This window comes from Tachysurus fulvidraco, chromosome 6 (genome assembly GCF_022655615.1).
Source record: "Tachysurus fulvidraco isolate hzauxx_2018 chromosome 6, HZAU_PFXX_2.0, whole genome shotgun sequence".
NCBI lineage: Eukaryota > Metazoa > Chordata > Actinopteri > Siluriformes > Bagridae > Tachysurus > Tachysurus fulvidraco.
Genome location: NC_062523.1, coordinates 4,096,507 through 4,108,631, shown reverse-complemented (window position 1 = coordinate 4,108,631; position 12,125 = coordinate 4,096,507). Strand labels below are relative to the sequence as shown.

At 38.1% G+C, this 12,125-nt stretch overlaps 1 protein-coding gene across 5 annotated transcripts in view; it reads left to right on the top strand.

Annotated features, from left to right (window-relative positions):
- The window catches only part of glsb (glutaminase b), a 55,064-nt gene that overhangs the window by 2,845 nt on the left and 40,094 nt on the right, over positions 1-12,125 (top strand). For 2 of the 5 annotated variants that reach the window (XM_027175319.2, XM_047814486.1), the window contains exon 1: positions 11,936-12,125. This exon is cut by the window's right edge and continues 172 nt beyond it. In XM_027175319.2, the coding sequence (XP_027031120.1) occupies positions 12,053-12,125 (73 nt within the window). In that variant the 5' untranslated portion in view covers positions 11,936-12,052. Of the gene's footprint in view, positions 1-6,365; positions 6,501-11,935 lie in introns of those variants that run through there. The other 3 variants (XM_047814485.1, XM_047814487.1, XM_047814488.1) reach the window with 2 other exon arrangements.

Here is a 12,125-nt window from a genome sequence, read left to right as displayed (position 1 = left end):
ATTCCACTCGGGGTAGTAAAAGAAAGCAATAACCTCCTGACAAGATGTGATGATAATCGACTATTATCTGAACGATTCATCTGTATCTGCTACGATACGATATGATACGATATCTTAAGGATCCGTCTGTGTCTGCTACGATAAGACTCAGTCGCCTCTGATTGATAAGTGACAAACCTTTACACGAATGATGATGTAGAGAATGATGTAAAGTTTTAAAAGAATCAGAGTTATGAACGAATCGATTCATTTCAAACGATTCAGTTTGTTATTAAGTTATTTTCATGTTTAAGATAATGTCAGATATAACGTAAAAAGGGGTGAATATCATTCATCTAGGTGACCTACTGTATATATTTAATGGAAAATAATTACCTACTAATGACAATGGCACTTAGTGGATTTTCTTAAGTATTGGCACCCCTGATCTTGACATTTTTTTTCTTGTGTATTTTCTGTTTTTAAACTCATTTGGCCTTAGATTATAACTCAAAAATCAAGGTCATAGTAGTGTGTAAAAGAAAAAAAAACAGTACTAAACTGTACTCTTGTTGGCTGGTGTGTACCTTTAGTACTCATCCTTTACGTGGACATGCTAAAAGCGTACCTGATCCTAAAGCTAATTAAAGGTGTGATTGTTTTTTAAATCAATGCTACATCACACCACCTGCAAAAGGTGTACTTAAAGGTACCATCACGTTTACATGGAGAGTACACATAGTACCCTTTTGTTCTGAGTGAGTAGACCTTCTGTGTATTTTTTTTTTCATGTACATTCGAACCTAGTGTTTAATCTTACTGAGCCTGGTAGCTTGTTAGTGTGTGTGTGTGTGTGTGTGTGTGTGTGTGTGTGTGTGTGTGTGTGTGTGTGTGTGTGTGTGTGTGTGTGTGTGTGAGAGAGAGAGAGAGAGAGAGAGAGAGAGAGAGAGAGAGACAGAGAGAGATGTTTTTCCCCCTATGATGCATGGGAAATGATCAGCCTTGAGATTGTACATATGTATATTTAGACGGTGATATTTCTCAGAGACGTTCCCATCGTTGGTGACAGTAGAAACAAAAAGAATAGAGGACACACACACACACACACACACACACACACACACACACACACACACACACATGTTTTGATCTGATTAGTTTTTCAGAAGTGCTGATATACATGCAGCTAAACCATTCCCTGTAGGTCAGAACATATCTAAACTCCTACTTTTGTCTCCTATTCTGCCTTCTGTCCTTTGAAGACAACGATCTGTGTCGTCTCTCGTCTCATCTCGTCTCGTCTCATGGAAAAGGGAAACACGTGCGTTCAGGACTGTGGGATGAAATGTTTTTTGTGTTATGTTTTTTTAATCATTAGATGCTTTGTTCTTATCGCTGTTCTAAGTCACTGAGTTGATGATTCATCATTAGGATATGCAGTAGTCACGCATCACCTCTTGTTTTGTAAACACTAATATATTTAATTTGTTATACAGCACACGAACATTAAACTCTATTTTTTTGAGATACGACTGTTGTGCTTCTGCTTTATTAACTTGGTATAAAGGATAAATCGTGAATCTGAAAATTTAACACACACACACACACACACACACGTACATGTTGGGACACAGCTGTAGTTTGTCTTGTTTCTGAAAAAAAAAAAAAAAAGCAAAAAAGCATAAACTTAGATTTCTGAAAACTTAATGCTTTAGCTCTGACACTGGAGACTCCTGAAGCATGATAAATAAAGGTCTCCTTAGTCCTTAGATCTTTGGTAAATTTCACCACATGCTAATCTGATGATGGAGATGATGATGATGATGATGATGATGATGATGATGATGATCAGAGAATTTGCTATGCATGCCCTTGTGGCTAAGCTGTTGCTATAGAAACGATAACATGATGATAACGATAATGAAGAATGAGTTTATTAATACAAACCTGCGCTGCAGTCAGAGCTGCTGTTCTAGAAAACTAATCGCCTCCTTTTGACCAATCAGAATGCAGAATTCAACTAATGCGACTCACGGATTTTGTTGTTGTTGAACAAAAGTAACTCATCCTGGTCCTTGCGCTTCACTTCTTCTTAAGGAGGACATTTCTTTTTAGTTTAAAAAAATTTGTAACAGTTGTGAAATTGTTGCAGTGTTAGAGGAATAAAACACATCATGTTGTGCTATGTTGTGCAATAACAGTAACACTGCTTCATCACACAAATCTGTACCGGAGTCTTTATCTTTCATCAGTTGCTAAAGGATTACATGAGCAAGAATAAGCGACCTCTGAGATGTCCGGTGGAGATTTTCTGCAGATTTCCTACGATTTCGGTCAAACCCCGATTACACGTATGTACATCATGAGTATAGCTCTCATTAAAAGTTATTACACACTGTATGAGTCTCACTGGGAGGAGTTTAAAAGACTGGTAGGAGTTTAAAGTACTGTTAGTGGTTTAAAAGACTGGGAGTGGTTTAAAGGACATGGAGAAGTGGCCAAGGTCCTGGGGCACTGATTGGAAGCTACCATGCTAGAAGGTGGCTTCTTCTTACTTTTCTTCTTCTAGAAGAATCCTTTGCTAGCGATTTCACCAGTTCCAGTAAAAATAAATAAATAATAATAATAAGATTGAGTGCAGAACTGGACTAAGCAGTGATAAATATTACACACACTGGATGGTTTAAACTCTTCTAAATCCTGAACTGTAAAGCGTTCTCTGTGAGTCTGGTATAAGGTTCTGTACAGGAGAATTCTACAGGAGTCTTGATAGACTGGAAAGGTTTTATATAGAAGTGTGTATTAACTAAGAGGAATAATAATAATACAAAAAGTATATAAAATATATACATTAAACATACACAAACACACACACACGCATGCACACACACACATACACACACGCAAGCACACACAAATAGGCACACAGACACAGGCACGCACACACACATGCAAACACACACACACACACAGACACACACACACACGTGCAAACACACACACATGCATGCACACAAGCACACACACACGCACACACGGACACAAAGGCACGCACATGCACACACACAAACACGTGCACACACACACGCACGCAAAAACACACACACACAAACACAGACACACTCACACACACACACACAAACACACTACCTATAGAACCATTTTTGTCATAAAGCTTCCTTTGGAGTTAGTACAGGACCCTGGGGCTCTATATAAACACAGATGAACATTTTTGTTTGGACTTGTTTCAGCATTCTATCTGAATTCCACTGAATTTGTTTTTCTGCACAGTGCATATCGGTCCCGAGTTCATCCCGATACACGGTGTGATATTAAAATGTATTTTCAGAACCTTAAAGTGAAGTTTGCAGGATGTAGGAGCTTACAGGAAAGGATCTGATAAGAGCTTCTCGGAATTTACACTCAGCTCTTTAGACGAGTGCGAGAGCACTATTACCATATCAGAGGCTTTCAGTGACTCTGGTTTTACCTGTGAGTGATTTCTAGGAAGGTGTAGACCTCTTCACAGGCGTCTGCGCTTCCTCTGAGTGTGTGTTTTTGACAGCTACGTGCATGTGTACGTGTTAGAAACCACGATGAACAGTCATGCACAGATCTACTGAAGAAAAAATAAAGTCCAGAAAGTCCAAACAATTTTACAGCGCAAGCAAATCGATGCTTCGCTCAAAATGAACATCTGCGTGTTTTATAACCTTTTTTTTACTCTAATTGACTCTAATTAGATCACTGACATAGAAGCATGTGGTAAGTGTGTGTGTGTGTGTGTGTGTGTGTGTGTGTGTGTGTGTGTGTGTGTGTGTGTGTGTGTGTGTGTGTGTGTGTGTGTGTGTGTGTGTTTATGGGAGGAGGGGATAGCGGTGGCGTCTTCAAACCTTATCACGTCACATCCACACATTTCGAAAGGCCTGAAATGACTCAGCACGTGCGCCACTTGCATTTTCCTTCCTTTTTATTATGCTGCTGCGTGGAAGCTGCCCGGGTCTGAACCCCACGCAGACGTCCGGGTGGCAACACGCCCACAGAGTCGCGCACACTGCCTTTATACAGTGGTGTGACGTCACTGCCCTCAGATAGGGTTGTCAGGGCTACCAGTCTGCCTTTTTTTTCCTGCCCACTCGGGCTGTTTTTAATCACACTAGGGTGGAAAGAAATGACCTTGCCATAGATACAGATGGAGCTGCTTTATAGCGTGTACATGAAAAAGATGCTACGGCCTGCTTAAAAACACCAACATCTTTCTGGTGTAGAGAACAATAGCTGGCTCTGAGATCCTCTAAAGGCCGTGACACAAAACAAGGAAAGAGGAGAAATTAGTGAGCTGGAAACTGATCAAGTTTCAAACATGGTGCAGGAAACCTGGAAACACCAACAATGTTTAGTATCAGTTCAGTATCAATACAGTATCAGTACAGTATCAGTTTCATTACATTATCAGTTCAGTATCAGTAGAGTATCAGTTCAGTATCAGCACAGTATCAGTTCACTATCAGCACAGTATCAATTCACTATCAGCACAGTATCAGTATCAGTACAGTATCAGTTCAGTATCAGTTCAGGGTCAGTTCAGTATCAGTTCAGTATCAGTTCAGGGTCAGTTCAGTATCAGCACAGTATCAGTTCACTATCAGCACAGTATCAGTTCACTATCAGCACAGTATCAGTATCAGTACAGTATCAGTTCAGTATCAGTTCAGGGTCAGTTCAGTATCAGTTCAGTATCAGTAGAGTATCAGTTCAGTATCAGTTCAGTATCAGTTCAGGGTCAGTTCAGTATCAGTTCAGTATCAGTAGAGTATCAGTTCAGTATCAGTACAGTATCAGTTCAGGGTCAGTTCAGTATCAGTTCAGGGTCAGTTCAGTATCAGTTCAGGGTCAGTTCAGTTTCAGTTCAGTATCAGTTCAGGGTCAGTTCAGTATCAGTTAAGTATCAGTACAGTATCAGTTCAGTATCAGTTCAGAGTCAGTTCAGTATCAGTTCAGGGTCAGTTCAGTATCAGTTCAGTATCAGTACAGTATCAGTTAAGTATCAGTACAGTATCAGTTCGGTATCAGTTCAGTATCAGTACAGTATCAGTACAGTATCAGTTCAGTATCAGTTAAGTTTCAGTACAGTATCAGTTCAGGGTCAGTTATGTATCAGTTCAGTATCAGTTCAGTATCAATACAGTATCAGTTCAGGGTCAGTTCAGTATCAGTTAAGTATCAGTTCAGTTTCAGTTCAGTTTCAGTACAGTATCAGTACAGTGTCAGTACAGTTTCAGTACAGTATCAGTTCAGGGTCAGTTCAGTGTCAGTACAGTGTCAGTACAGTATCAGTACACTGTCAGTACAGTGTCAGTACAGTATCAGTACACTGTCAGTATAGTGTCAGTACAGTGTCAGTACAGTATCAGTACACTGTCAGTACAGTGTCAGTACAGTATCAGTACACTGTCAGTATAGTGTCAGTACAGTAGCACGCTGCTCTCAGACAGAGCTGACAATCTTCCAGCATTCTTAATACCATCAGTACTCAAACCTATTTAGAGCTATTCAGAAAGATACTAGAGAGAAGCCCTTTCTCAGGAAAAAACCTCCATGCTCAACTAAATCACCCCAAAGCATGTGGCGCGGTGTGTCCTGGTTGAAATACGAGACTAATGTCAGTAGAATAAGGTCGGATATTCTAAAGGGTCTGTTTAGTGCAGCGAAAGATTCCCATCTCTATGGAGCAGAAAATATCCCAGGTTTTGTCAGGTTTAGGGGTGCACATACTTATGCCACTACCTTTCTACCAGAGGTTTGTAAACTTTTCATATCCACAGTATGTCTGTAACATTCTCACTACTTCTTAGCTTATTTGCTGTAGTATTTCCTGGCAGATGAAAGAGATTTAGGTTGAATCTGACTTCTCATCAAACTCCTCCTTTAATTAGTGAGCATCTTCATGTGGACCTCTAGATGAGAGCAGCTTTTTTGGGTTATTTTTCCTGCACACACGTGGGCGCGTCTGCCAGCGATCTCCTCCTCCATTTGTGCAGGATGAAACTCTATGAGTCTGTGTGTAATCCAGCAGGGATAAACAGCTCCTGCTGACATACGGAGTGAGAATTAAACCTGTCACCTGAGCCGCAGCGGTTCTGCGTGACTTTCAGCTCCGTCAGTGGGTTTTTGTTATTTTGTGTGTGGGAGGGCAGATGAGGTTTTTACCTGGTGTTCTGCAGAGAGGAGTGAGTCGTTAGCCTGTTTAAAACTAAAAAAGAAGTTTTGCTCTGAAGGTAGTAAAAAAATAAAAATAAAACTTGTCTTCTTGTTAAACATGCTGTACTTTGAGCTCCATGGGGTTTATTATAAACATCAGAGTTTATTTTTTTGTCGGTCTCCAGGCAAACAACATCCCTCAGCACATGAAGGAAGCATCTGGTCTCAACACACCTGCCAGCACAGGTTTATGCTCCTGAGGTTAAAATGAAGACCTGCCACTGACATGCAGCTGTTCCACATAGTAGAGATAAATACAGGTGAGAAATGCTCTGGAGTTTTATTAGCTTCATCACGTGATTAATACAAAAACTTCACAACGTTTCCTAATTCACTAACTCTAAACTCTGACCCGTGATAATAAAGTACACACATACACAAACACAAACACACACAAACATAAACACACACATACAAACACACGCACACACTCACTTACACATACACAAACACACACAAAAACACACATACATTTTACATTTACAGCATCTAACATCTTATCCAGAGTGACATACAAAAGTGCTTTTTAGTCTCTATCATTGAACACATTAACTCTGGTTCACTAGGTTACAGACTACAGGCTACGGCCTACAAAGATACCATTAACCTAAAACACTGGTGAGAAAGAGTTAGCTGAATAAATAAGTAGTTTCATGAATAAGTAGGTCTTCAACCGTCATTCGAAAATAGCTGTCCGGACCCCTAGGGGAAGTTCATTCCACCACATTGGTGCCACAACAGAAAAGAGTCTTGTAGTATACGTACCTCTTACCCTGAGAGATGGTGTGACCAGTGGAGCAGTGCTGGTACAGCTGAGGGTGTGAGGTGGAGTGTGAGGAGTAATGAGGGCTTTGAGGTAAGATGGAGCTGGTATATGTTTGGCTTTGTAGGCCAGCATCAGTGTTTTGAATCTGATGTGTGCAGCTACAGTACAGGAGTTTTTCCTCACCTCAGTCACCTCAGGATTGTTCATTAGGGATAAATACAAGTCTAATAAAATAATATTATATATAATAATAAATATAAGTCTAATATTAATCTGGAACTTTTGTATAATAATCTTTGTATAATAATCTTTGTATAATTTTTTGTATTATGTTTCTAATGCCCTGTAAAGCTGCTTTGAGACAATGTCCACTGTTAAAAGCACAATACAAATAAAATTGAATTGAATTGAATTGTTACAACGTACCCCTCATCTGTTAAACCTGCCCCACCTGTGGGGAACTCTTTCTAACAGAAATATAGATTTTATTCATAAAACCAAAACACAGATTTGAACCAGACATAGTAGTTGTTGTGGAAAAGAATTTACCCTTTGGGGACAATAAAGTAAGTAAAGTAAGTAAGTAGTAAAAAAAAAAAAAAAAACAGGAAAGAAGAAAAATGCTTTGAACCCGGATTGAATTAAATTAAATTCAATTGAATTAACAATTGACATTGTATCCAAGCAGCTTTACAAGCATCTGTATAAATATAGAACAAAAGGTTATTATAAAGAATAATATTAACATTAATATAATACAAATATCCAAGATATTAGATATATTTAAATATGTTTGTATTTGTCCCCAATGAACAAGTCTCAGGTGACTCAGGTGACTGTGGCGAGGAAAAACTGCCTTAGATGGTAAAGGAAGAAACCTTGAGTGGAACCAGACTCAAAGGAGAACCTCATCCTCATATGGTTGACACTGGGGGTGTGATTATATATATACAGTCTGACAAATGTAGTATTGATGAGGAGGTGGTTGTCCTCAAAGACCACATGGAGTTCACATCTCCTCTTAGTATAAGTCCAAGTCCAACCGGAGCTGGAATATATCTCACAGAGTCGGCCTCATCTCAGTGGAGGTCCAAAATCTTCATGGCTTTGAAGACAATCAGAGCTGGTACAAGAGAGAAGCAGTAGAGAGGGATTAACATAGCTGCTGTTCATAATATTAGCAAGCACTAGATGATAATGTGCATTTGGTCAGATGTATTAGAGCACAATATTATGGGATGCATTATGTGTACGTCTGACTAAAGAGATGAGTTTTTAATATAGTTTGGGAGCTAAATATGAAAACACTCTACCACCATTAGTAGACTATTCTGGGAACTACCAGAAGTCATGAGTTTTGTCATCTCAGAGAGTGTGAAGGATTGTAACGTGTTAGAAGACTAGTTAGATACATGGGAGCTAAACCATTAAGAGCCTTGTACGTAAGTAGCAGCAGTTTTGTAATCAGTTCTAAACTTAACAGGTAGCCAGTGTAGAGATGATAAATTTGGGATTATACGATCATACTTTCCCCATAATTAACTTACAATAAGCTGGAGGATTCACCATTTAATTCTACAAAATTTTATCGATCAGACAGGTAGGAGTTAAAAAAAACTTAATGCCTGTCCATGAATACCTGTGTAATTTTGTAATGTTGTGATCTATAGTGTTGAATGCAGCACTAAGGTCAAGTAGAACTAATTGTGACATGCAGTCTTGGTCCGAAGCCAGGAACAATTCATCTGTATCTTTCACAAGTACAGTTTCTGTACTATGATGGGCCTGAAATCTGACTGGAACTCTTCAAGGATATTGTTTTCCTGTAAGAATTCCTGTATTTTAGACAGAAACGGAAGATGTGAAATAGGTCTGTAAATTGATAGTTCATTAGGATCTAAATTAGGTTTCTTATATATTACTATTAGAACTATTTCTGCTGTTCACTAACATATCACTAATACTACTAAATCTAATTCTACTGATAATAATTCTATTAGTACTATAATTAGTGTTGCTAAAAATAATACTACTACTTCTACTTCTACCACAAGTTCTAATTGTTACATTTACTATAGCTGTTACTATAAATATTATTTACAGTAAATACCACACATTCTTCTTCTTCTTCATCATCTTCTTCTTCTTCTTCTTCTTCTTCTTCTTCTTCTTCTTCGTATTATTATTATTATTATTATTATTATTATTATTATTATTATTATTATTATTATTATGACTGTTGTTTATACTGTTATGGTTGCCACTACTAACAATTAATGCTAGTCCTATTAATCCTGTTACTTTCTCTGCTCGCGTTAACACTACAACTAATCTCATTACTGATAATAATACTCACTATTACTGATAGCAGTATTAATATTGCTATTATTATATATTATATATTGTATTATATTGTTATTATAATATTACTGATACAGTATTAATAGGATTAAAATATGCAATGCTAGTATCAATAGAAAAAAAAGCCCTTTAAATAAAATTTATTTGGGCATTATATTGTGATGGCATCATATAATGAATTTGTTGTTAATTATACCGATTTATTGACGTATGCTGTCTTTTCACAGCACATATAGGGTATCATTACATGTTTAATGTTCAGATCCGCTGTGGCGACCTCTAACGGTAAAAGCAGGAAGTAGAAGAAAAAGAAATTTAGATATCATTGCTGCAATGTCTCTCTTGACCACTAGGTGTCAGTGCAGACCTGTAATAACACGGTTCTGTAGCTCAACACGTCACAGTAACAGTCCTGCTCCATGTGGATATGATTGACACATAATTTATATATAAAAAAATAATCTATTTTTATATTTTTATTTATATTTTTATTTACGGATCAATAAAGTACTGCAAATACTGCAGTTGGAGGGGAAAACAATGATAAAATGAAAAGTAACGGCTGTGTGTGTGTGTCTGTGTGTGTGTGTGTGTGTGTGTGTGTGTGTGTGTGTGTGTGTGTGTGTGTGTGTGTGTGTGTGTGTGTGTGTGTGTGTGTGAGAGAGAGTGAGAGAGAGAGAGAGAGAGAGAGAGAGAGAGAGAGAGAGAGAGAGAGAGAGAGAGAGAGTGTGTGTGTGTGTGTGTGTGTGTGTGTGTGTGTGTGTGTGTGTGTGTGTGTGTGTGAGTGAGTGTGTGAGTGTGTTGAGTAGGCTAAATTTGATCTCCTCAGTATGCAGTATCTTAGTCTTACACCAGGGGGAGTAAATGTCTACAGGAGATCTTATAAACTGAGAAGGTTCTAGTATGTGACTGATGAATCTTCTTTGGCCCTGAACACGTCCCCCTGGAGCTGCTAGTACATGTTACTGAGAAAACTTCAGAGTATTTATTATTAAATAATATTTTTAATAAATAAAATTATTATTATTATTATTATTATTATTATTATTATTATTAGTAGTAGTAGTAGTAGTAGTAGTAGCAGTAATAGTAGTAGTAGCTGCTGTAGGAGGAGGAGGAGGATTGTCTGTGTATGTATTATTGTTTGTTATGAGCTCTTCCCTTCTATTCATTTAGCTTGATTTATTTCCTTCAGCTGTGATGTTTTTTGTTTTGAATGAATGTTTAAAGCCTCATCAGATGGTGTTGTTCCTGCACATTGTTGGAGATTCAGGGCGCAGCATTCTCCTCTTCAAATCATAACAAACTGTTTCATTCATCACTACACGTCCCCTTCTGGTGCACAGTCTTCTGTGAAGTCGTCTGTGAAATGAACAATAATAATAATCGTGATCATTAAGCTGTCACTGTGTAAGTGCCACACCCTGTTTTTCAGAACTATCTGCTTGGCCCTGGGTAATAAGGCCATGAGTAATGAGATAAAATAAAAGTAAGTCGCTCTGGATAAGGGCGTCTGCTAAATGTTGTGAATGTAAATGAATGAATGTAATAAGTGATGTATTGGGGTCTGAGTTTAAGGACGATGGAATCTTTTCACCTTGGTGTTTCTCTTTCACTCTGTGGATTATTAATCAGCTGAAATGGCACATGAGAGAAGAAAACACACCAATGATCTAAAGTAGGGAGGATGTGTGGAGAAAAAGTTCTCCTGAAGGTCATTTCTCATAGTCAGCTCATAGTTTGGTTATTTTTTCCTTCAATACACATGTCAGGTGTCAATCAACTAGATGATCGTGGACTATATATCTCTATAGACCAACTAGATGATCATGGCATATATATATCTCTATATATCTCCTAAAACCCTAGGATCAGATATACACCAACTCATGTCATGTGTTAGAGAGACAGACAGAATAACACAAGGAGTCCATAAGATCCTGTAGACCTCACAGTCAGGGGGAAGACACTGACTTGTGGGAATTAGAGAGAAACACGATGCTAGAAGTTTTTATTCTTGTCCTTATGTGTTTATGTAATCTATCGCACGTGTGTCTTCTGCACTTTCATTTTCAAGTGCTTTCATTTAGCAAGAATGACAAGAATGAAATGTTGATTAACTCACAGTGCAGAAGAGTTTAATATGAATATAAGTGATGATGATGATGATGATTATTATTAATAGTAGTAGCAGTTTGTTTTGATTTATTAAAGTTGTAATTACATTGAATTGCTATGTCATATTTGTTATTTACTGCTAGTACTACTACACATAATTATGGTTATATATTGTTTATGTATATATTATATATATTATTGTATATATTTTTCAGAAATAACTAAATAAGATCATTTTGGATCTTTTTAAGATGAAATCTTTATGAAATCTTTAAGATCTTTCTCGGCTCGAACACGTGCACGACTTTTACACGCTATGACTCATTTTCTGGTAAGGACGTGATGCCGAAGGCTACGTTATGAAGGACGTGAGTGCCGACCAATCAGCAGGCTGTAGGCGGTGCTGCGTTTTCACCCTGACCAATAGTGACCCGGAGGAGGCGTGGCTTGTGACATTTTGTGCTGTCACGCACGGGGGCAGCCTTAGAGCTGAAGCTAGACCATTAACACGCTTGTGTTTAACTGTAAATAAACATTAACGCGTATTTTTGTGTGACAGGCGACACGATGTTACCCTTTAGGTGCTCCCCTGTCCTGAAGGTGTTGTGCGAGCTGAGCTTTAAGCGTCCTTTAGTCCATA